Below are 26,633 nucleotides of genomic sequence, written 5' to 3' on the forward strand. Positions count from 1 at the left end.
CTTCTTCTGGCTTCAGTAGCCTGACTGCATGGAGCTGGGAAGGATGGAATTACACAGATTTTCAGCCAATCCTCCTTACTTTAGCCACTCCTTCCCTTCTACCTCTGCTACCAGAAGTACTTGGTGATACCAGTTCCCTAGGCTCTATGAGATTGGTATGTTAGTCAAGCGCTTCTCAATTTCTGTTACTCTGTGTATGTGTGTTTATGTGTGTGTGTGCACGCACACACATGCTTGTATGTATGTTTGTTTTGGATGAACTATTTGAAAGTAAGTTGCAGACATTGTGATACTTCATCCACAAAAATTTAAGTGTGCATCTCATATGAACAAGGACAGTCCTACATAACCACAATACCATCATTACAGCTCAGAAAATTATCATTACTCAGTAATATCATTTAATGTATAGTCCATGTCCAAATGACCCCAATTGCCTCAAAATGTATCTTATATTTTTAAAGTATTTATCAGAATGCCTCTGTGAGGAAGATTATACTTGTTCATATATTGCAGATGACAAAAATAAGATCCCAAGATAGCAAGCACGAACCAATATTGCAAGAAATAATTTACCCGCTATTGTTGACACATGGCTTGTTAATGTCTACAACCTTGGGAACCACTTGGGTTTTGAGCCAGCTACAGCCTGAGGACCCAGTTCGGCAGCTCGGTGGCTCTACCTTATTGTAGAGTGGCTCTTTATTCTATGATTCTGTAGTTTGACTCCTATAAATTGCTTTTAATATTACTATAGTTTTTTGGGGACTCACTCAGTTTGGGACTCAGTTTGGGTCTACCCGTCCCTTAAAAAGAATCTTATTTTCTAGAGATAACCTGGTCCTTGTCAAACTGGTACAGTTCTTGGACTGCAGGATTAGCTGTTGGGCTAAGACAAGATAGGCATTTATCTGTTTAGGGTCATTGAACTTAAATTTCCATACCTCTGAATGGTTGGACGCTATGTTCAAAGTAAAAGTAGACGGCTAGGCGCGGTGGTTCATGCATGTGATCCCAGCACTTTGGGAGGCTGAAGTGGGCAGATCACCTGAGGTCATGAGTTTGAGACCAGCCTGGCCAACATGGTGAAACCCCATCTCTACTGAAAATATAAAAATTAGCCGGGTGTGGTGGTGCATGCCTGTAATCCCAGATACTCTGGAGGCTGAGGCAGGAGAATCACTTTAACCCAGCAGGCAGAGGTTGCAGTGAGCCAAGATTGTGCCACTGCACTCCAACCTGGGCAATAGAGTGAGACTCATCTCAAAAACAAACAAACAAACAAACAAAAAAACAAAACCAAAAAGCAAAGTAAAAGTAGTCTAAGAAGTTCCCATTTTAAGGAAAATGACTGCTTAATTTGAGATTGTGGTTGTTGTTGTTATTGTGGATTATGTGAGGGTCTTAAGTACATTTCATTTTAAATAGTAATTAAAATTTGGGGCCCCCAGTCAAAAAATTCTGAAAATGGCCCCATGCTACGTGACCTTCCACCTTTTTTCTTCTTTATCACTTCATTTTTTTAAAGAACTCTTTGCCTCTGATAACCACTAAATTGGCAAAGGGCAGAGATAGGGGAAGGGAGAGGGAGTGGAGAGAGGGAGATAACTGGAGAGAGAGGGAGAGAGAATGGCAGAGGAGTGTCTCACAGTTAAGGGACACATTTGCTGAAAGAGTTTGTGAGGACCTAACCAGTTGAATGTCAGTGCTTTTTGGATCTAGGACACTTTTCAGACCAGTTTGCCTTTTAACAATTCCTCCACCAGCAGTCAGTCAGGGAACAGGGACTCAGACAGTAGTCTTTCAGCTCCTACATTGAGCAGATTAGCTCAACGCTGCTTTTGTACAGCTACCCTCTCTCTCTTTCTCACCATCCTATCTGGCACACACACACACCCTCCAGCGGGCAATGGGCTGCCCACACTCAGGACTGCCCAGTGCTTCTGCGAAGAGGAAGAGCTGACGCTTGTGGTTCCTGATTGCTCAGGCCCTGCCCAGCCCGACTGGCCCAGGGGGTTCCTGTTAGCAGAAACACTGATTTGTAGGGGTTTTTTTGTTTGTTTGTTTTGTTTTTTCTGAGACAGAGTCTTGCTCTGTCACCCAGGCTGGAGTTCAATGACATGATCTTGGCTCAGTACAGGTGTGCACCACCACACCTGGCTAATTTTTGTATTTTTAGTAGAGATTGGGTTTCATCATGTTGGCCAGGCTGGTCTCAAACTTCTGGCCTCAAGTGATCCGCCCACCTTGGCCTCCCAGAGTGCTGGGACTACAGGCATGAACCACCATGCCCGCCTGATTTGTTGTCTTTCATTAACGTTTATATCTACCTGCTATATAGGTGTGCCAGCTTACATCTTTTTTCCTTCTTAGCAGCTCCCGGCTGCTCCACAAGAGCACTGAGACCTGGGGCAGTTGGGTGATAGTTACTCCATTTTTCTTCTACTCTAGTTAGATGGTGTTCAAATTTGTTCACACAGAGATAACTGCTCTCTTGCTTTGAATTGCATAAAGTCAGAAAAGAGATGTGATCATGTGAATACACAGGAAGTGTTGTCTTTCATCATTATTTTAGACAACAAAATAGAATTTTCTTGGTTTCCTAAACTTACCGAGTCCAGTTATGTAAACCCCAAATGTTTTTATTCAACTTTTTATTGACACAGAAGAATTCAGCTTGATACATTTACACAAACTAAACACACTCAGTAACCAGCATTCAAAAGGAAAAAATAGATCGCTGCCAGCATCATCAAATTGATCATTTCTGGGCTCAGAATCCGCCACCATGGCCCCTCTCAGCCACTGCCTCCTCTGGGCAATTACCAGCCCCACTTCTGACAGCGTGGATTAGTTTGAGCCACATAACCAAGCTCCAGGTAATTGATAAGTGAAACAAAATTTAATATTTTTGAAAGAAAGGGACCTAGGAACTCATATAAACCTTGGGGATGGGCGATCCAGGGTAAGACAAGTAGAGTAGAGCCAAAGCAGTGTTTTTTTTTTCGCGATTGCTGAAGCAAATGGTGACATTACAACAGTGAGTCACATGCCAAGAGTGACAGAGGACCCCAGTGTACCTGTGGAGAAAATCATAGTAATAGAAGCGCACACAGAACTGCCGCATCACAAAGGTTCTGTGCTTGTGTGAATTTTTTCTTTCTTTCTTTCTTTTTTTTTTTTTGAGATGGAGTCTCGCTCTGTCACCAGACTGGAGTGCAGTGGCACGATCTCAGCTCACTGCAACCACTGCCTCCCGGGTTCAAGTGATTCTTCTGCCTCAGCCTCCCGAGCAGCTGGGACTACAGGTGCCCACCACCATGCCCAGCTAATTTTTGTATTTTTACTAGAAATGGGGTTTCACCATGTTGGCCAGGATGGTCTCGATCTCTTGACCTTATGATCCACCTGCCTCGGCCTCCCAAAGTGCTGGGATTACAGGCATGAGCCACCACGCCTGGCTGCTTGCAAGAATGTTTAATATTTGCTTTCTGACTTTCAAGGTGTCTTTTGTTGCGTGTGTGTGTTTGTGTATGTGTGTGTGTGGTCTGCTGCTTTACAGATTAAATTGTGAGCACCTTTCTGGGGTGAGATGTCCTGAACTCCCTTTTCCAGTTGTCACATAGGATTGGGGGAGACCCTGTTGGGTGATCTGGAAGAGCCGGGGCAGAAATTGGCCAGGGTGACGGTGCTTGGAAGAATTGTGGTCAGCCTGATGGATACCTTAAACGTTCTATGTATTGTGTCTTCTTTGACGGGGTTGTCCTATGGAAATAGACTGTGTGTCCTCAATGGACTCTAACAGGTTCACCAGCCAGAACAGACCTTAAAATATGACTGTGTCTGTGTCCTTGATTATACTCAAGTCATGGGTTAGTGTCGTGAAACAAAATGTGAGGTAGTTAATGTTCTCAAGTGAATTTTTTTTTTTTTTTTTTTTTTGAGACAGAGTCTCCCTCTGTCACCTGGGCTGGAGTACAGTGGTACAACCTCCGCCTCCTGGGTTCAAGCAATTCTCCTGCCTCACCCTCTTGAGTAGTTGGGACTACAGGCATGTACAACTATGCCTGGGTAATTTTTGTATTTTTAGTAGAGATGGGGTTTCATCATGTCGGCTAGGCTGGTCTTGAACTCCTGACCTCAGGTGATCCACCCGCCTCAGCCTCCCAAAGTGCTGGGATTACAGGCATGAGCCACCACACCTAGCCCTCAGGTGAAAATTTAAACTTACTTGCAACATTCTGTGATTTCTAAAATTGTTTGAATTTTATAAGAGAAACATGTTTGCTGTTTTTCTTTATAAAAGTCATTTTACTCCACAGCGTGAAAGAACATTTTGTAGAACTTGGCATAAAAGAAATTGCTGAGTCATTTAGTTGTTTTCTCTTAAAGAATTAAAAATGCTTTACATCTGTCCCTTTGTATTCTAAGTAGTCCCATGAGATGCGTGTTTAAATGGGACACATAATTTATTAAATGTCAGTAGTAAAATGGAACTGAATTTTTATTATACAGTTACTAATTTTGCACTAAGAAAATAATGCCTTTTATTAAGGAGCATTTGTGGGACTTTTATCTTGCCCTGCAGAGAAAATTCAGTGACTCTCTTGTGGGGAAATTTGCTTTCCAAACCATATTTTCCCTCTTTATAAAATCTTTTGGCTGAGTGTGGTAGCTCATGCCTGTAATTCCAGCACTTTGGGAGGCCAAGGCAGGAGAGCTTTTGAGCTCAGGAGTTTGAGACCAGCCTGGGCCACATAGGGAGACCCTGTCTCTACAAAAAATAAAAAATTAGCTGGGTGTGGTGGTGCATGCTTGTAGTCTCAGCTACTCAGGAGGCTGAGGCTGGAGAATTGCATGAGACCAGGAAGTCAAGGCTGCGGTGAGCCATGATCGAACCACTGCACTCCAGCCTGGGTGACAGAATGAGACCCTGTCTTTAAAAAAAAAAAAAAAAGATCTTTCATTTAGTACAGTTTGGGTGTCTGTAGAAGGAGCCGTTTACTTTGTCTGCATGATTGTTATTTGGCAGATTTCTTGATCTTTGTTTCAGTTTCAGGGTACCTGCAGAATACAGACGTTTTGAGTTAAGAAAACCACACTTCTATCTTCAAAACTGAGATTAACCTCTATATTTCATTTTTCATAATTGCACAGAAAACACCTATTTTCCTGTATTACAGTCTTAGCTTTTCTGTTCCTATTAGCTTCATGGCCTAAGTAACATTCCTGTGATTATTTTGCAACAAAGTGGGGAGGCTAAAAAGTAAAGTGATTATTTGTTAAACAAATATAGTGCAATTTATGCAGACAAACAAGTGTTACCTCCTTCAGAACAGACCCCTCAGAATCCAATATCTTAATTCTAACAAGCCTCTGTCAGAGGCTAGGGCCTTGACTTTTGAGAGGAGTTAAAAGTAACTTGGAACCAAACCTGATAAATAAAGGGTGAGCAACTTAACATGGGGAAGGGAACTGGCATTTCTTGAGCTTCCATAATAGGAATTGTGTTTATGGGAATGGCCCTGTAAGAAGGGGACTACTGTCTCTGTGTTATAGCTGGGCAGGTTCAGAGAAGTAAATGGCCTGCACAAGTTCACATAACTAGTGAGTGGGTCCTTCTCCAGGTCTCCAAAAGTGATTTATGCTTTCTTCCATATTATGATGATTATTTTATTTACTGTTTTTTTCTAACTGTGTTAGAAAAATATGTCTTTAATATCATAGAATAATTTTTTTGGTCTGGTTTATAAATTGATCCTAAATACAAATGAACAAGAGGAAATAAACATTTTGAAGAATGTCATCATTATTGAAATGAACAACTTCTTGGAAGAAACACCCTAATATAGATGTCTGTGTTCTATTCATGTATGTGAGAAAACAAGTGTTTGGGATTATGCGTCATACGTGATAAATGACTTCACCCAATTTTCCAAATTATATGACTTGAATTTCACACTGGATGTTTCAAAAATTTGTTGATTAACTTATTGGATAGTGACTCACTCATTCACATGTTATGGAAGTGACTTTAGGAATGTTAACTTGATTATTTTTGGTTAGAGCTAAAAGCACTTGCTGCCATAAGGTTGTTCTTTCATAGGCAAATAACTGTGCTGACATTGGAGGCAGGAAGGATAAGACCACCAGGCAACTCTAAAACGAGGAGCTTAGTCACCCTATGAGGGTCTGGCACCAGGTCAGAGGCCACTCAGATTAGAGGGAGTTCTGGGTGGCACAGAACTTGGTGCAGGTGTTTTTTTAGAAGTTTTTAAGGAATTAGAATTTTGTTAGTAATGTTCCTCTACTAAGAGTATCAGCATCGACGCTTAAGAAAAGATGGGGGAAAAAATAGGGAGTATCAGCATAGAATTTCTGAGATGTAAAAAATAAAACATTTTCGGCTGGGCACAGTGGCTCACGCCTGTAATCCCAGCACTTTGGGAGGACAAGGCAGGTGGCTCACCTGAGGTCAGAAGTTCGCGACCAGTCTGACTAACAGGGTGAAACCCTGTCTCTACTAAATACAAAAAAAAATTAGCCAAGTGTTCTGATGCATGCCTGTAATCCGAACTACTTGGGAGGCTGAGACAGGAGAATCGCTTGAACCCGGGAGGTGGAGGTTGTGGTGAGCCAAGATTGTGCCATTGCATTCCAGCCTGGGCAACAAGAGCGAAACTTTATCTCAAAAAAAAAAAAGTTAGCTGGGTGTGGTGGCAAGCTCCTTTAATCCTAGCTACTCGGGAGCTGAGGCCGGAGAATCACTTGAACCCGGAGAAAAACTTGAATCAGGTTGCAGTGAGCCGAGATCGCACCATTGCACTATTGCACTCCAGCCTGGGTGACAAAAGTGAAACTCCATCTCAAAATAAATAAATCAATCAATAAATAGAAATAAAACACTTTCATAAGTCCGAGACGACTTCTTGCTTTTATGTTTTATGACTTTTTCACCTAACATTTAAAAATTTTGGTATCATTAAAAAAATACATTTGTGGCATCCCAAATATGTAAATGTACCACTTACATTCCACATAATTCTTGGTACATATAGGTACTCAATAAATGTTTTCTCATCACACTCTGGGGACTGTTGTGGGGTGGGGGGAGGGGGGAGGGATAGCACTGGGAGATATACCTAATGCTAGATGACGAGTTGGTGGGTGCAGCGCACCAGCATGGCACATGTATACATATGTAACTTACCTGCACATTGCGCATATGTACCATAAAACCTTAAGTTTAATAATAATAAATAATAATAAAAGAAGAAAAAAAAAAAAAAAATAAAATAAATGTTTTCTGAACTGAATTGTACTCAGAAATTTTTAAAGCATGTTGAATATGCCATATGTAATTTTGTAGTCTTTTTTTTTTTTTGAGGGGATGGAGTCTTGCTCTGTCACCCAGGCTGGAATACAGTGGTGCAGTCTTGGCTCACTGCAACCTCCAGCTCCCGGGTTCAAGCAATTCTCCTGCCTCAGCTTACTGAGTAGCTGGGACTACAAGCACGCGCCACCATGCCCAGCCAATTTTTGTATTTTTAGTGGAGATGGGGTTTTACCATATTGGTTAGGCTGGTCTTGAACTCCTGAACTCAAGTGATCCACCTGCCTCGGCGTCCCAAAGTGCTGGGATTGCAGGCATGAGCCACTGCGCCCGGCCGATTTTGTAGTCTTTTATACAGATAATATCTGTTTGCTAGTGTGGGTAAACTGTTTTACTCAAGTATGCTAACAGCACAGCAGAGTAGTTAATACAATGTGATTGAGAAAAATAATTTAAAGTGCTTTGTATATACATATATCACATTATGTAAGATGAGTCAGTGAGCTGGTAGAATCAGGAAGCCAAGATGAAGCCAGGCAGATAGGCCTTGTGCTCTTCTCGAAGGGTTGTGGCCAGCTCTGAGGTAAGTGTTATTTGAGACGCAGAAAGTCATTCCAGTTATTTAAAAAATCTCTTTCCAGAAACCGAAAGTTCCAGCATCTCCCACCAGAGAGGAGGATTCCTGCTTTTCCTTTCCTAAGCCCCCAGCGGACCCTGCGAAGATTAGAAGAGTAAGCAGCGCCAGGGCTCGCTTATTCAGGGCTGCCTCCCAGCGGGCCCTTCTGCCGGACAGATCCCTTCCTCCCTCCAACTGTAAGGCCATGTAACATCCTGTAATCTCTGGGGACAGGCATGCTTCTTGAATTTGCACACAAAAGCTATTTTTATATGATTTTTCCTAAACCTGGATGATTTTTATATTAACTAAGAGTTAATATTGGGCAAAAGCTGGTTAAGAAACATTGTTCATATATTTTTCTGGGTGCTTATAAGGAATACCAAAATATCACAGTTGGTAGGAAAAGAAAATTAGGATAAGTGACTGGGCGCGGTGGCTCATGCCTGTAATCCCAGCACTTTGGGAAGCCGAAGCGGGCAGATCACCTGAGATGAGGAGTTCGAGACCAGCCTGGCCAACATGGTAAAACCCTGTCTCTACTAAAAATACAAAACTTAGCTGGGTGTGGTGGCACATGCCTGTAATCCCAGCTACTTGGGAGGCTGAGGCAGGAGAACTGCTTGAAACCAGGAGGTGGAGGTTGCAGTGAGCTGAGATCATGCCACTGCACCCCAGCCTGGGTGACAAGCAAGACTGTCTCAACAAAAAAGAAAAAAAAGAATATTAGGATAAGTATTCCCTAGTGGATGGTTCATGTATATCAGAAATAAATGATTTTTAAATTAGAGTTCAAAAAGTTATTAATTTTATTAGAAATTAATGAAAATGATAAGATTCTTATAATGCACATTAAGCTTATTTCTTTGAGAATGCCTTTCTGTTCCCATGTGAGCATGTAAGCAAACTTTGAACAGGACTTTTCCTACTGCCTGAGAATTGCTGCCAGGCACCTAAACCTGGGAACAGAGAGGCTAAAGATCATAGCCTGAGGAGTCCCACTAACAATTGGAATCACTCCCCATCCAGGGCATACTAAGGGTTTCTCAAACTGTGGAAAAGGACCCAGAAGTGGGATGACAATCAATTTAGTGGATCACACCAGCATTTTTAAAAAATGAAGTAGAATAGAATATAATAGAAAATGTCAGAATACATAACACACAATAGGGGTAAGTTTTGCTTCAAGAGACTTTACTTCGGTCTTCAGTGTGTGTTCAGGGTCATATTACAAACTGATTTCTGACTGTGTGTGGTCAAAAAAAGTTGGGAAACCACTTTACCAGGAGCTGACAGAACTGGTTCTCCCTCCATCAACAAGATTTGATGAAGAGAGATAGGCTTACAGTCACAGAGAGATGGGGAGAGCCTGGAAGATACGTACCAAAGATCACAGCCCCCACCTGAGCATCATACTTGACGGACAAGTATTTTTTTTTTTATTCATTTCCAACATTTAAAAGGTAGAAGAATCTCATGGAAGAATCCAGATTTATGGCTTCTTGTGAAAAATCAGAAAATCTGGCAACACTGGGTCCCCATTCCATGCGGCCACAATGGGGCATGATCGGAGCTGAGTGGTACCTCCATTCTGTGGCCAGGATATGATCTGCGGTCACCATGTCCCCAGCCTGTGCCATTCACTTGCCTGTCTGGTCCCTGATGTGGCTGAAGAGTTAGAATAAAGGAGAGAAAGAAAGAAAGAAAGAAAAAGAGAAAGAAAGAGAAAGAGAAAGGAAGGAAGGTAGGAAGGAAGGAAGGAGGAAGGAAGGAAGGGAGGAAAGGAGGAAAGGAAAGAAAAGGAAAGAAGAAAAAGAAAAAGAAGAGAGGGAGGGAGGAAGGAAGAAAAGAGAAGAGAAAAGACAGGACAATGAGGACGTGCAGGGTGTGTACCTCATGCTGTGATGCCGTGACCAAGTAGATCATCAGGCAACTTGCTTTACCTTGATGTCCCGATTTGTTTCCTTTCTTACACTGCCAGTCGGTCTGATATTTATCGAACTCCTACTAAGTGCCAGGCACCATTCTAGGCCAACAAAGTTCTGTCCTCAGAGAGCTTATAATCTAGTGAGAGGAGATAGACAATAACAGGAGAACAAATAAGTAAGAGAATTTGAGTGCTGATGAATGCTCTGAAAAAGATAAACAAGATAATGGACTCGAGAGTGACTGGTGGGGTAATTTGCTTTAGCTCAGGTGGCTCTGAAAGGTATCTTTGAGGAGCTGGCAGCTGAATAGGAAGGTGCCTCATGAGAAGAAGGCAGCCATGTAAAAATCCATGGACCAAGTGTCCACAGGGAAGGAAAAGCGAGTGCAATGACCGGGCACGAGAGCAAGTGCCGGTGGTGGAGGACCCGGAAGTCCAGTGGCTGGAAAGTGGCTGATCAAGGGAAGTTGGAGGGAGCTGAGGTCACAGAACTGCCCAGCGCCTCAGAATATGGAAAACACACCCAGCTGTGTTGTACTTGTAGTGAAAAGATAGGGTTTACCAAAGGGAGAGACAATGTGGTGTAGGTTTTTTCACCAACAGCAGTTCTCAACTGTAGCTGCCCATGAGAATCACCTGAGGAGCTTTTCCCCACCCGAGTCCCATGTCAGCTCAGGTAAATCAGAAAGGGTTGGTAATTGCAGGAGCAAAGGGCTTGCCAAGATGAGAGGGGCTGGGACCTGGAGGTGAAGGGCACTTCTGAACAGGATGGCAGGATTGGTGCGAGGACTCATACCTTGTTTTTTATTCTGTGTTCTTGCTTGTGAGGTTGAATACTGTGTATGTGTTTCATGCATTTTTAACTTTTGGGAGTGCACACTAGAAAACCCTGCTGCTTGCTGAGGTACACACTGATGTGAAAGTGACCACAGAGATGAGTGCTTTGCCCACCATCCTCCTCCTCAGTGCTTCCCCAGTGGCTTAGCTCCTTCCCTCCTGGGGTACCTGACTGTTGTCTGCATGCTCCGGGAGGTGCCCTCTGCAGCTGTGATTTCCCAGCACTGAGGCCAGCTTCACACCTCCAAGGTGCATTGAAGCATGTTTTCATCGTGGTTCTTTTATCCACCCTGTTTGCAGTCACCCCTCTTCACCATTCAGGTCATCCCTGAGGTCTGGGCCAGTATTCAGGAAATACTGGCAGCAAAAAGTCATTGTTATTTTAAAAGCACATGTCATCCAATTATAAGGTTATAAAAAATATTTGAGCTCTCCAGCCTTGGAATCATTGTCATTTGTAAAAGAGCTCCCTGGGTTTCATTTCAGATCCTCTCTATTGTTTAGAAGAGGTAAGCTTTGTGGAGTAACTGAGGCTGTAGAAATGGAGGGCATCCCTTTGTTTGCTGTGAAGTCGTTTGTGGCTGATGCTACCCCACAGGCAGGGCCAGGGTGTGGTGGCAGGTTTGGAATTCCTGCTTTAAGACAGTGAAAGAGGAAGAGATTTGTGTAGTCATCTCCCAAAGGCCAGCAGTATAACTGCTTTGCGTTCACATAGGGTTTTTGGCTGGAGGTGGCACTGCTGTGAATGCTTCCCCAGTTATTCAAGCCAGACAAGAGGCCTGAGAGCAGTACCACCTCCTCAGCCATCCCTGTCACACTCTCCATCACCAAGCCCTACACGTGCTTCCTGACTAGCTCTTGAGTCTGCATTCTCCCTCACCACTGCCATGCTGCCTCCATCCCTCTTGCCTCATCCTGTTTTGCTGCTCTTAAACCACCGTCTGCTCACTGGGGTGCTGTGATGGTCTGCACGTGGGTGGATGCGAGGCCCTCAGCCAGAGGAACAGCCAGTGGAGCCTGAGGATGCTGAGCTCCCAACACGACATGGCTGTGAGCAGCAGCCTTATCCCTTTATCCCAGGGGACCATGAAAAATGATCATTTTCTGTTGTGTTCCATAAAGCACAAGAGGTCGGGAAGCAAATAAAGATCAGATTGCACCACCCTCTTGCTGAAAACCCTTCAGAGGCCCCGCTGTGCCTATAGAAGTGTTTGCCAAACTGAGTTCCAGGGAACTCCAGGGAACACTTTTGGCAAAATGTTAATAGCTTTTCTTTGGAAAAAGGGCTCAGTGCTCAAATAGGTCAGGGAAACACTGCCTATCCCTCATCTTCTTGGAGAGTCTCTGTGCACATGAGTGTATTAAAATGTTGGTGGAGAAATCTGTTTAATTTTAATTCAACACAGCATTTCACAAACCTGCTGGACTGTGGGATCTGTCACTAGCCTACTATAGAAGTTGGCAAACTTTTTCTGTAAAGGGCCAGATAGTGAGTATTTTAGACCTGGTCCTTATGGTCTCTGCTCAACCTCCTCAGTTTTGTATTGTAGCATGGAAGCAGCCATCCACCAATTTATGGCCACTGAAACTTGAATTTCTTGTAATTTTCACTTGTTACAAAATATTGTTCTTTCTTTGATTTTTTTTCTAACCATTTAAAAATATAAAAACCGTTCTTAGTTTGCAGGCTATACGAAAATGAGATAGGGCAGATTTGGTGGGGCTTGTAGTTTGCTGAGCTCTGGTGGGGGTGGCGGGAGATGACGTCCCAGCTGCTCCAAGTGCACAGCTGTGTTGTGATCCAGCCCCAGCCTAACATTCCAGGCCCTGCTCAAGCCTGTCCTGGGCCTGCCCCCTCATGGTGGGTGCACCGGCAGGGTGGAACCCCTTGTTGTTCCCCATACCCACCTTGCTGTTCCAAGCCTCAGGCAGAACCTGCTAGGTAATTTGCTGGGCCCAATGCTGAATGGAAATGTGGGGCCCTTTGTTCAAAAATTATTAAGAGTTTCAAGATAGCCACAGCAGAGCCTTAAAACAAGTATAGGCCCTTCTAAAACTTGGGCCCTGCCTGACTGTACTGGCAATACACACTTGAAGCTGGCTTTCACTCCAGACTTTTGTTCTCTTTTCTTTAAGCTGTTTACCTCTTATTAACCATTCAAAATGCTTCTCAGCCCCCACCTCCTCTGTGAAGCTTTCTCTGACCAACTCCCAACCCTCAAGCTTTCTCCACTCTCTCTGCCCCCTCCTTACCTGGCTGGGGTCACACTGGGCTTCATTTATCTCTTTACACATCTGCCCCCTTTGTCTCCCCTGCTAGATAGAGCATCGTCATTAAGAAAAGTGTTTTTCTCTGTTTGTTGCCCAAGAGCCTGTTACACAGTGTGGTATATAACAGGTATCAAATAAATATTTGTGAACCTGAATTGGTCCTGTGTGTTAAGGCTGCTGGGAGCTGTCTCCTTTTGAAGTTTACCCACGATCCATTACAAAATTCATATAATGTGCTGCAACTGTCTACCGAGAAGATACAGACCATAGTTACACATGCTCAGTTTCATCGAGGACATTCATCAGGAATGAGAGTGAGCCCCCCAGGGCAGCTCTTCGTTGTAGTAATAACTGACAAGCTTACTCCAGTAGATTTGAAGATAGACAGGTATAGCTCCTTGACCTATAGGTATGGTTGGGTTTCCCTTCTAGAAGCTCCATGATGGCTGGGACTTGTTCACCATGGCTTCACCCGTGCAGTAAACAGCACCTGGCACATAGTTGTGGGTGCTTAATAAATATTCAGGGAGTGAATGAATGAGAGAAACAAATGCTAAAAGATAACGGTAGGCTAAAAATACTTTGTAATCGGAAACAGAATGTGTGCTTCATAATTCAGTAGTAAAGTCATTTAAGGTGGTGTGGTGATATGGAGAGAGCCCTAGCCCAGAAGTCAGGATTCTTGGGTTCCAATAATCATGACAATAACTTCTAGGTTTTGAGCATGCTAGCACCATGTAAGTCACTTTACTAGGCCACATCATTTAAAATCTCACCACATTCCCAAGAGGTGGGGACCATGGAAGGTGGTGTGAATTGAGCATCCACATCACAGAGTGGGTGCTCAGGGGGGCCTGCACTCGGACCCAAGTCTGAGCCAAAGCCTGTGTTCTTCCCACCCTGCGGTCCTGGCTCTCCCTGTGACCTTAGACAGGTCATTTAATCTTTGAGTTCTCAATTTTCTCATCTTAAAAAAAAAAAAGAAGCCTAGAATCTCTAAGGTTCCTTTCAGTTTTAAAATTTAGCATTTTGAAAGCAGGGAGTTTGGTCAGAGGGGTAGAACAGGTGGTTTTGTTGTTATTAGTTTTTATTGGTTTGTTGGTTTCTTAGTAAGTACAGAAAAGGAAAGGAAACCTTGAGTCATTTGGAAAAATCTTGCAAAACAGTAAGTATTTTTCTACATGAAGCTCATCCCCACCCCCGCACACTGTATTATGGGAGATTTACTCTCTTCCCCTTTAACAAAATGTTTTCTCACAGACTACAGCCTTGTAGCAGCATGGACAATAAACTATTCCTAATACCAATTTGCTGATAAGGGAAGTGTTATATTATTATATGTCTAAGAATCTACAGTCATAAGCAAAAAGGATATCTTCTTGCAACTCTGTCTTATACCTCTTTAGAGGTATGTTTCAATGCCCTCTCCTTTCCATTGCAGAGTAGTGGTCTACTAGGCTAGGCCTCCACAATCCACCCCTCACCCCTCTAATCACCTCTCCTCCTCTTCACCTCCTTGCACACTGCATTCCTGCTATTCCTTGAGCACCCCAGGCACAGTGGGTGCTGAAGAGTCCCCCACTTCAGCCTACCTTAGAGCCTCCATACCAGCTGGTCTCTGTGCTGAAAATACTGGCCCTGGTGGCTGGATGCCTCACCCCATAAAGGGTTTGTCCTCCTTACCCTGCTGTACCCACCCTATTCCCAATCCCCTTGACCCTTCCCTACTTTTATACTTTGCTTTTTCTCCATAGCACTTATTATTTTATAACATGTCATATACCTTATTTATTATGGTTATTACTTATTTTCTGTTTATTAGGATGTAAGCCCTGTGAGATCAGGGATCTATTTTGATGCACACCAAGTGCCTAGGACAGTGTTTGACATGGGGGAGCCACTCAGTAAATATTTTTTGAATGAAAAATTATGTGATCAGATTCAGGAGGAAAAGCTGCTGTTATGGTACATGGAAGTACTTATGTGGACTAGGCAGTTTATGAGCCTGAAGTTGAGTGTTTGCCTTTAAGTAGACTCTAAGCTGGTAGAGGTAAGATTCTATACATTTTTACCTGCAGAATTGATGGTACCAGACTTAAGATACTGGTCTTGTGTATGCTCAGAAAGGCTTTGGCCATAAAATTCCAGACTTAATTATAAGCAATGTATAACTTTTAAATCATATAAATTCTTAGATTGAATAATAACATTGAAAGGTAGTGATTCCTAAAATAAGAATACTTCAACAAAACATTTTCTTGGTTATATTGCAGCAAAGAAGACAGTGGAATCCAAAGAAACAGTTATGATGGGGGACTCTATGGTGAAAATAAATGGGATTTATTTAACAAAATCAAATGCTATTTGCCACTTAAAGAGTCGCCCACTTCAGCTAACTGATGATGGAGGCTTCAGTGAAATAAAGGAGCAAGAAATGTTCAAAGGAACAACATCCTTATCATCTCATCTCAAGAGTGGAGGGTCAGTATTCTTTTTATTTAATTTTCTGGTCAGGATAATGATGTCATTTACTAGTTTCTTCTCTATTTTATATAGATGATTGGTTTGCTTTTTCTCTTTTATGTAAGCAAATTTTATGTTAAGGGTACATGAATAGGAGAGACTACTTCTCATGGCCAAATGGAGTTGATTTTATATGATTCCTTATATAATACTCAAGAACACTTTTATTCATGACTGTCAAAGTGCTGCTTCTGTAGGACTATCAGAATAACATTTAGTTGGACTATTTCAGCCATCCCTTGAGTGATGACTGATCATTCCGTTTGTATGTTATTTGGGATTCTTGCATGGCCTGGAATCTCCTATTATCTCCCTTTGGGTTAGTTCACAGTCCTTAACTCTACAAGAGTGGACACTTATTTTATTCTTCAGTAGATCTTGGATTAAATATTTATTTTGCAAACTAATGGCTAAAACAGAAGAGTCCTGTAGATTTCAGTTATCTGTGAGATCCCTCCATTGGCCCCTCATAAATGAATGATTGGGAATTACTTTATTTCATACCATGTTCCTGGATAGGGTTTCCTTGAGAATCAATCTTCCTACCATATTAAGGATCTGTGGAGAAATGCTTGCTGTTTGGACTGTGAATTCTTACCCTGGTGTTTTACTGAAGAAATCTTGAATAATTGGTGGCTGGAATGGGGGAAAGAGTGGAGAGAAAAGGCTCTGCTTTCCAGTCCCAGCCAGTAATGATGCTAAGAGAGGCAGAACGTCTTGAACTGGACAAGGTCACTCAGTTTAAGATATTTTTTTCTAGGACTTTCCATTGGGTCATCATGGATAACTGCCCGGTTCAGATTTGCTTAACAAGATTAAATTCCATGGGCCATTTTAAGATCAAGTATTTCTTACACTCATGTTAGATTTCGGGTCTGACTTTGGCTTGGACACGTGTAGCATGCTTAAAACTTTTCCCCCAAGTGGCTGCTTGCCAGCTTGTTTAGCTGAACCGACCTTGTCTGCTGACACAGCCTGAAGAGTGTCACACACACGGAATTTATATTAAGCAACCTAGTAGTCCTTGTAATGTCGTTTCACATTCAGAACATTTTTTTAAATTAAAGGAAAAATGAAATGTCTCCTTAAGTGGAAGAGAATGACTTCAAATTGGGACTTTGGGAGTTGAGTAGAAAACATCAAACTGGCCATTGCAGACAAATCGTTTCCAGTTGGTGAATAAGAATAGGCTGTGGACCTCAGAGCTTAAACATAAAAGGCAGCAGGAAAACTTGTGTTTCTTTCAGTACTGAAGTAAAAAGGAAACATTTATCTTGCTGCATCCATCCTTACAGTAATGAAAGTTGACTAGAAAAACCAGACAAGAGCTATTTAATTTGTTTATTTGCAAACCTTCAGATGTGGCAGAATAATCTGGAAAGCCAGAGTTCATTATGTCTTCCTCATTCTGGGACAGCAGGGGCATTTTCAGTTATATATTTTATCCCACAAACAGCAAAAGACAAATCAGTTAGCACTTCTTCCTCACTGTCCAAAGTTATGAGGCATTGGCAACAGCACTAATTGTTTTCTTTGTGTTTTGTTAGGACGGCTTTTGCATCATATAAGGATTGTGTCTAAGTTGGGTTTGCAATGTAACCCTGGCAAGGTTAACTTTCAGTAACATTTTTGCTTTATGAATCTTTACCTCCTTTAATCGTTGGGTGGAATTTTGTTGGAGTGGTGCCAAAAAAAAAGTTTATGTAGTAGGATTAAAACAAACCAGAAAACAGAAACTCTTAGCAATTCTTTCATTAATGACATTAATGAATCAGTCTGGGACACTTGATAATTGTTTCTTATAAACATTTAAGTGACTAATTCCAAGAAATGATATTTGCTATGCAGTGGAGTATTCCCAGTTCTGATGGTAGAGCCCTTCCCTCAATTAACATTTTTTCATCTTTAGACCATAAAGTGGAAAATGAAGACTCTTGTCAGTGAGCTGGGCTGGCAGGAGCAGGGAGGGTTGAGAAGGAGTGTGTAAGTAGACCGTGGAAAGGGGACAGAGTGGGTGAGGACACATTCCCAGTGTGGGGGCCTTGCAGGCTTGTCCAGTGTGAGAGCGGCCACCTGTGTGGTGTGTGTTTATCTGGCTGGGAGAGGAAGGAGCATTTTGTTTCCATGAAACTGCAGTAATTGTATACCCTCATTTAAAATATGGATAATTCAGATATGGGATGGAATGGAGTTCAACTTTATGCTGGTTATGGTGGAAAAAGGATTTGCTAAACAAAGTATCATTGTAAACAATATTTTAGAGGACTATTTAACTTTACAAAAGAGAACACACTCTCAAGCACTTACGGAACTGTCATCCTCAAACCTTGTGCCAGTTATGATAGTCTCCATATGCCCATTTAGGGATTCATTTAAGGTCTGACAGACTTGCTTCTCAGGAATACTTCACCATCACTTGCTTTGTATTACTATATGGATTGAAAGTAATGCAGCTGCCATTAACAAAATGTGTGTATGCTCCATCCGTCCATCCACCCATCAACCCATCTACCTATACACCCATCAACATATCTACCCATACATCCACCCACACACCCATTCATCCACCCATCCAACTGTCCATTCATCCATCCATCCACATACCCATCCACCTATCCATCTACCCATTCACCCACCTACTCATCCACTCATCTGCCCATCCATCCACACATCCATCTGTCTACCTACCCACCCATCCATCATCCATCCATCCATACATCTATATATCTACCCATCTATCCACCCATTCACCCATCCACCCACCTATCCACCCATCTATCTATCTACCCATCCACCCATCCATATATCTCCCCATCCATCCACCCATTCACCCATCCATCCACCTATCCACCCATCCATTCATCCATCCATCTATCCATCCATCTACCCATCCACCCATCCATATATCTACCCATCCATCTACCCATGCACCTATCACCTACCCATCCACCTATCCACCCATCCATTCATCCATCCATATACCCATCTACCCATTCATCCACCCATCCACCTATCCATGTACCCATTCACCCATCCCCCATCCATCCACCCATTTATCCATTCATCCATCTATTCATTAACCTGTCCACCCACTCATCTACCCATCTATCATCCATCCACCCACCCACGCAGTCATCCATCTACTTATTCACCCACCTGTTCATCCACGTATCCATCCATCCGTCCATCCATCCATCCATCCATCCATCCATCCATCCATCCATTCATGGAATCTCTTTCAAAGCAGATGAATCTCTTTACCTGCTTAAAAAATCTGTTAAGGCTTTCCGTGTAAATGTTCAAACTGTCATGGTTTGGAAATGTGATCTTTAGGAGGAAAGCCCAAGAACAGCCAATTGTTATGGAGAGTCAGGGACTCTTCCTGAGGAGCCAGAATCTCTGGATTTAGATTTGGTCCTCTCTCAGCCACTTGATTTAGCTGTATTTGGCAAGTCTCTTAACACTTTCAGGGGCTCAGTTTTCTAATGTATAAAATGGAAATAACTCTACTCTTTTACTCCCATCTCCTTCTAGCCCTCACTGTAGGTTGTGGAATGATGACTAAGGCTTGAAAGCCTTACTAATAAACTATCAAGTGCTCTTAATATTGTTGGAATCAAAAATAAGAAAAGAGGGCTTCTGGTTAAAGGCACAAAGGCATTCTCCAGTAATCCAATGAAAGCAGCAAGGAATGAAAAACAGAGAAGTAAATTTCATCAATGAAACAAACAAAAAAAATGGCTATGACCCTGAACTACACAACATGAAGCAAACTTTACACTGCGGTATAGGCTTGATTTTTGTTGGTCTGTCTGGCAAACAGGCCGCCTCACATTGTGTAATAAATGCTGCTCAGTCCATAGTTGGAGAAGGGCTAGTCCTGTCTTCCCTGTGTCCCTCCCAGGGGTGGTTATGTGGCCCAAGGCTGGCTAATCAGAGTTCGCCAACCCCAGCTATAGCAGTTGATTCAGAGATGGGCACATGATCCAAGCCAGGCCAGTTGCATTCCTCCATGGGATTTTCACCAAGGCCTTTGGGGAAAGTGCTCTTTCTTCAGGTTCACAAACTATAAAGATGATGTGGTCTTGGAGCTGACAGTGGCCTTTTCACAGCCTTATGGAGAGAGATTCTGAGAGGGAAGTGGTACATAAACAGAAAGAGCAAGGAATGAAGATAATGATCAAGTTCAAGGATGATATATAAACCTCTAGATCCAGCTGTGCCTGAAGCCACCACATCAACATTGTAGAATACTGTTTTGTGAGCCAATGTGTTCCTTTTTCTTTCTCCTTCCTTCCTTTCTTTTTCTTTTCTTCTCTCCTTCCTTCCTTCCTTCCCCCTTCCCTCTCCCTCTCCTCCTTCCTTCCTTCCCCCTTTCCCTTCCCTTCCCTCTCCTTCCTTCCTTCCCTCCTTCCTTCCTTCCTTCCTCTCTTTCTTTCTTCCTGTGTTCCCTTTTCTCTTTTCTCCCTCCTTCCTTCCTTCTCTTTTCTTTTCTTTTTTTTTTTTTTGACAGAGTCTAGCTCTGTCGTCAGGATGGACATCTTGGTTCACTGCAACCTCTGCCTCCCTGGTTCAAGCGATTCTCCTGCCTCAGCCTGCCCTGTAGCTGGGATTACAAGCATGTGTCACCATGCCAAGCTAATTTTTGTATTTTTAGTAGAGATGAGGTTTCACCATGTTGGCCAGGATGGTCTTTATCTCCTGACCTTGTGATCTGCCCACCTTGGCCTCCCAAAGTGCTGAGATTATAGGCGTGAGCCACCGTGGCTGGCTTGCTTTCTTTTCTTTTCTTTTCTTTTTCTTTTTTTTTCTTTCTTTCTTTCCTTTCTTTCTTTCTTTCCTTTCTTTCTTTCTTTCTTTTCTTTCTTTCTTCCTTCCTTTCTTTCTTTCTGTCTTTCTCTTTCTTTTTTTCTTTCTTTCTTCTTTCTTTTCTTCTCTCTCTCTTTTCCCCTCCCCTCCTTCCCCTCCCTTCCTTCCTTCCTTCACTCCTTCCTTCCTTCCTTCTGACAGGGACAGTTTATGATACTTTAGATTAGGTTTTGTTACTTGGAACATTGCATTCATAAGAATCTAGTTAACATTCCAGGCCCTAAGAAGTCTAGATGATAACAAGGGGTAATTTGAAAGTGGACACATACCTTCTCAGACCTTGAGCAAGAAACAGATTTCACTGAAAGTGAGTCTCTTAGTTCAGAAAGGTGTACTCAATATTTAATTAAATATATGAGATCTAACGATGTAGGCAGGCTGCGGGAGCAGGGAGTATGCCCCGTGTAAGGACTCCATTCAAGATCCAGATCAAGAAGTGAGGGAGAAGGTGGAGCTGAGGATGACACACACTCCTGGTTACATGTGAGCCAGCTAGTTTGTGTGTGTGTGTTTTGGGGGAGGGGCTTGATACATTAGAATTTAAGGAACCCAGCATGTGAAAGGGCTTTTCCGTGCGTCACAGCGACCTGCTCCACACAAACCAAGGGAACATATACTCCCAGGTCAGCAAAGGTAATGGATTTGGTGATTGCAAGTTTAAGAAAACAGACTAAAGTTTAAGCTACAGAATACCCCCGTTCGCTCTCTCTATGGATCCTTATTCAGCGTCAATAAATACATGGCTCTGTTTAAAGATAAATACTATTAAGATAGGAACCAACGTGGGACTTGAGCTTAGATATGTATAAGGAACACAGCAAAAAAAAGATGAAGGAAGTGGATCACAGAAGGTATTACCCTCCAAAAACATGGAAAGAGTTCAAACAATTTTCCATAGACTCAGAGAAATTATAGATAATGTGATCATTCCCTTAAAAAAAAAAAAAGGGTTCAGGCGTGGTGGCTCATGCCTGTAATCCCAACACTTTGGGAGGCCGAGGCGGGCAGATCATGAGGTCAGGAGATTGAGACCATCCTGGCTAACATGGTGAAACCCTGTCTTTACTAAAAATACAAAAAAAATTAGCTGGGCATAGTGACAGTTGCCTGTAGTCCCAGCTACTCGGGAGGTTGAGGCAGGAGAATGGCGTGAACCTGGGAGGCAGAGCTTTCAGTGAGCCGAGATCATGTCACTGCACTCCAGCCTAGGCGATGGAGCGAGACTCCCTCTCAAAAAAAAAAAAAAGAAAAGAAAAAAGGAAAAAAGCACTGTTCTTTGGGTTATAAGAATTTAAATTAGAGATTATAGCCCACATTAGGAGATGAAAAATAAGCTTACAGTACGCAAAAAAGAAATGAAAGAAAAATGTATCAAGAGGAAAGCCACATTAGGAATAAAAAATTAGAATAATACAGGTGAAAATACAATAGGACGTGGTGGACAGGCTAGAAGAAATCTTACAAAAAGAAATGAATAATAAAGCTATGAAAATGATTATTGAGATAGATATAGAAGAATGAAACTTGTTTTCCTGAAGAAGGTAATTATCTTCCTTCACTTCCTCTGCTAACGCTATCTTACTGTGAATTGTCAGACACTTTTCTAAGTGCTTTACGTATATTAAGTCATTTAACATTCACAACAACTCATGAAGAATGGAAGAGATCAGAGCAGAAAGAAGAAGAAAAATATTAAGACATAACAGAAGAAAACTTTCTGAAACAAATACTTAAATCTGAAGCTCAAATGGACACATGGTATTCCAAGAAAAATTTGATATGGAATAATCCATACTAAGACATTTCCACCAGTGCTCAGCACTAGAACACTACCCAGTACATAGTACGCACTCAGTGAATAATTGTTGATTGGGCGGGCAAATGGAAAAAAGTTTCATATGGCCATCCCAGCTGAACAAACAAGTCACATAAAAGGAAAAGAAGGCAGGCTGGCCTCTGGTTTTCTTAAAGAATCACTCAGTGCCAGAAGGCAGTAATGTCTAGGAAGTCCTAAGTGTAATAAGGGGTAACTGAAGAATTGTATTGCCAGTCAAGTTGTACAGAAGCAACAGATAGACACTTTCAATATGAATGAACTGAGGGAATATACTACTTATGCACTTTCCAGAAAACTTGTAGACAACAAAATGATGAGTCAGAATTCAAAACCTAGAAATGAAGAAGCTATGGTAAAAGTATTCATGGTGAGTACAGTAATGATTTTGTTTTCGTATTGGCTTAAAACTAAACAACTCTGTTTATGGAACAGAAACCTTGACAATGTGGTAGTAATATAAATAACCAAAACCAGTACTTGGGAGGAAGTGTGAGTACTGATTTCTTTATTTTCATAATGGGGAATAGATTTGTCAGTAGCTAAGGTATGAAATTGAAATATATAGTTGAAAAAATAATGATTTCAGCATCCTAATGTTTTTCATTACTTTTTTCTTAACTTTAGAGAGATCTTTTAGAAACTATTCTCTCTTTGTGAAGACCCATTCATCTGAAGTTCTACAATTCCTTCAGTTTCACCTCAATTTCTGTTTCTTTGTTAAGTTCAAGCGAAGTTTATACTTAATGCTTTTTCACTACAATAACATGTATGGTATGATTCCATTTATATGTATCCATTTACCTGCCCTCCCTCCTGCCCTTCTGTTCTTTCATTCTTCTATCTTTTCCTCTGAACATATGCAGAAATATGTCTGAAATAATGTTGCCCACATATTATGATGTTTATTTCTGGATGGTGGGATCCTGGATAATTTTTAAAAAATCTTCTTTGTACTTTATTATATTGCCTGGCTTTTAAAAAATAATAAATATATCATTTTTTCAAAAACAATGAAGTCATTATTCTTTTAAGATTTTAAGAGCAATGTGGCTGAGAAACTTTCCATTTGGAAAAGACAAAGACATTGGCCTGATTTTGTAGAGACCCTCCTTGTTTCTGTCTGATAAGCGTTTCCCAGTAAGCAAAGCCCTGTGCGAAGGGGTTGAGAGATAGAGGAGTGGACCCTGTCCATGAGGAGCTTACCAGTGTGTCAGGCCTTGCTTCTCAAGTATGGTCCCTGGACCAGCAGCAGCAGCATCCCCTGGGAGCCTGTTAGAAGTGTAAGTCCCCAGACTTATCAAATTAGAATCTGCATTTTTATAAGATCTCCAAGTGCTTTGAATGCACACACAAGGTCTAGAAGCACTGTTCAAAGATGAACTCAAATGCTGGAGGAATGAAAGGGGAACTGAAAGAAGGTATACTGAGAGTTTAGAGGTCAGAGCAGCTAATTCTGACTTGAGGATCAAGGGAAAATTCCTAGAGTAGTTGGGATTTGGGGGTGCATTTTGAAGGTTGATTTTCATGAGGGATGGAGCACTGTGTTCTTGGCTAAAGGAGCAGCATAAGCCAGAAGTGGGATTTGACGTGGCAGTGGCAGGAGGCATCCTGAGGCTGCAAGCCATAGTGCTGAGCAGCATGTCTGGAAGGGAAGTTAGGGACACATGACAGATGGCCTTCAATGCTACTCCCAGGTATGTGGGTCCATTGTTTAAATAAAGGTGCACCACTGAGAGGTGACTTTCGCTGTCAGTTATGTGAAGGACGAATGGGGAGAGGAGAGCCTGGGACAAAGGAAGCCATTGGGAAGCTGTTGTAGCAGTTCTAGCGTAAGGTGTGAAGGGAGCACGGCACCAGGGCATTCAGAATGGAAAGCAGAGATGGAACCCTGCATGGCACTGGTTAACACAGTAGCATGCTGCAGAAGAGGCCAGTCACAGCTGCTGCTCCCTGTACTGAACGAAGTCCTCATAGATGCAACACTGACAAGTTACAAGGGCTTTTCACATGCAGTGCCTTGAAACTGTGGGGCTTTGAATGTTAACGGGAGTATGAAACCATGAGCCTTTAAGCTAAGGGAATTTAAGGTTAACTAAGTTAAGCTAACATGGATAGCTACAAAGCAATATATCTAATCGTGTATATATATATATATATATATATATATATATATAAATAAATTTAATAATAACCAGTTAGTGATTATTGAAAAAGGTGCCAAGGGGTGTGTGTGTGTGTGTGTGTGTGTATGTATTTTAGTCTTGTGCCCAAGCCAACACTATTAAGTACCTTGGAGGACTTTCTTAAAATTCTGATCTTACAGGCATCCCTTTAAAACCATGTCCTTTAATTTCAAGTATTTGTGTATAGCTGTTTAAGTAGAACGTTTAAGTTTAGTAATTAAGAAAAAGTGATAATCTGGCTGGATGCGGTAACTCACACCTGTGATCTCAGCACTTTGGGAGGCCGAGGTCAGGAATTCAAGACCAGCCTGCCCAACATGGTGAAATCCCATTTCTACCAAAACTGCAAAAAATTAGCTGGGTGTAGTCCGAGCTACTTGGGAGGCTGAGGCAGGAGAATTGCTTGAACCCAGGAAGCAAAGGTTGCAGTAAGCTGAGATCGCAGCCCTGCACTCCAGCCTGGGTGACAGAGTGAGACTCCATCGCAAAAATAAATAAAAATAAATAAATAAATAAATAAATAAAAGAAAAAGTGATAATCTGTCTGGAAACTGTATATCTGGTGCTTTAGGCTATGAAACTTGCTGAGGGGACCCTCCCTCCATTGTCTACCCCTCTGTTGGCATTACCAGATTGCAGTCGAAGTATCGAAGAGACTATAAAGCAGAGTCAGCAAACTGAGACCCATGAGTTAAATCCAGCCCCATTGCCTGTTTTTGTAAATAAACTGTATTGGAACACAGCCACACTCATCATTTACCTGTTGTCCATGGCCATCTTCACACTGCAGCAAGAGTTGAGTACTTATGACAGAAACTGTGTGGCCACAAAGCCTAAAACATTTACTACCTGCCTTGAACCTACACAACTTGAATCTAGTTTGAAAAACAAAGTATCTTTTTCTTATGGCAAAGATAAGTTTAGTTCAAAAGTTGCTAAATTTTCTCTTATCCATAATCATCCTTTACAATTTCCTCACATCATTTTTTCCAAAATGGAAATAAATTTATTGACTTTTTAAACATTCCAAATCCTTCTATTTAATCTACTTCATAATACTTATTTAGTTATTCCTCCAAAGTAGGAATAAACAAACTACAGCCAGCCAGGTCCAGTGGCTCACACCTGTAGTCCCAGCACTTTGTGAGGCCAAGGTGGGCAAGTCATCTGTGGTTGGGAGTTCGAGACCTGCTTGGCCAACATGGTGAAACCCCATCTCTACTAAAAATCCAAAAATTAGCTGGGTGTGGTGGCACATGCCTGTAATCCCAACTACTTGGGAGGCTGTAGCAGGAGAATCACTTGAGCCTGGGAGGCAGAGGTTGCAGTGAGCAGAGATCACACCACTGCACTCCAGCCTGCGTGACAGAGCGAGACTTGTCTCAAAAACAAACAAACAAACTACAGCCCTGGAGCCAAATCTGGCCATCCATCTGGTTTTTGTTTGTTTGTTTTGTTTTTCTTTTTTACAGCCCTTGAGCTAATAATGGTTTATGCACTTTTTTAAATCATTACATTTTAAATGGTTACAAATGTAACCACGTAGTACCTGAATTTTCCCACTTGGCCCACAAAGTATGCAATATATATTATCTAGCTCTTTAGGGGAAAAGCTTGCTGACCTCTGACTAAAGAACCTTAGTCATAAGAATTAGAAGAACTGTCAGAATTATAGCAAAGTCTGAATTTTATAGTTTTGTTTTGTTTTTTTTGTTTTTGTTTTTGTTTTGAGACAGAGTCTTGCTCTGTTGCCCAGGCTAGAGTGCAGTGGTGCGATCTTGGCTCACTGCAACCTCCGCCTCCCAGGCTCAAGCGATTCTCCTGCCTCAGCCTCCCGAGTAGCTGGGATTACAGGTGCATGCCACCACACCCAGCTAATTTTTCTGTTTTTAGTAGAGATGTGGTTTCGCCATGTTGGCCAGGCTGGTCTTGAACTCCTGACCTCAAGTGATCTGCCCACCTCAGCCTCCCAAAGTGCTGTGGTTACAGGCATGAGACACCATGCCTGGCTAATTTTATAGTATTTTTAAAGAAATATACTTGTGTTTCTTTGGGGTGCATGTGGTCCAAAAGTAGATATTGTCCACATGATTGACTCATGGATGGGCAGTGGTAACTCAAGTCAGTCCGTGTGTAGCACTGCCATAGCCACAGATTGGTTCTGGCTGTTCAGAGCAAAATGTAGGACCCTCCTCACTGATTGCAAGAGAAGACTTTGCTTTTGCTCTTAAACATGT

General features: G+C 42.1%; 1 protein-coding gene across 7 annotated transcripts in view; it reads left to right on the top strand.

Moving 5' to 3' along the window:
• The window catches only part of ARMC2 (armadillo repeat containing 2), a 125,564-nt gene that overhangs the window by 12,683 nt on the left and 86,248 nt on the right, over positions 1 to 26,633 (top strand). For all 7 annotated transcript variants that reach the window (XM_024249093.3, XM_054557968.2, XM_054557966.2 and 4 more), the window contains 2 exons: positions 7,975 to 8,146; positions 15,258 to 15,465. In XM_024249093.3, the coding sequence (XP_024104861.3) occupies positions 7,975 to 8,146; positions 15,258 to 15,465 (380 nt within the window). The remainder of the gene's footprint in view (positions 1 to 7,974; positions 8,147 to 15,257; positions 15,466 to 26,633) is intronic.

The sequence above is a fragment of the Pongo abelii genome, chromosome 5, assembly GCF_028885655.2.
Source record: "Pongo abelii isolate AG06213 chromosome 5, NHGRI_mPonAbe1-v2.0_pri, whole genome shotgun sequence".
Lineage (NCBI taxonomy): Eukaryota > Metazoa > Chordata > Mammalia > Primates > Hominidae > Pongo > Pongo abelii.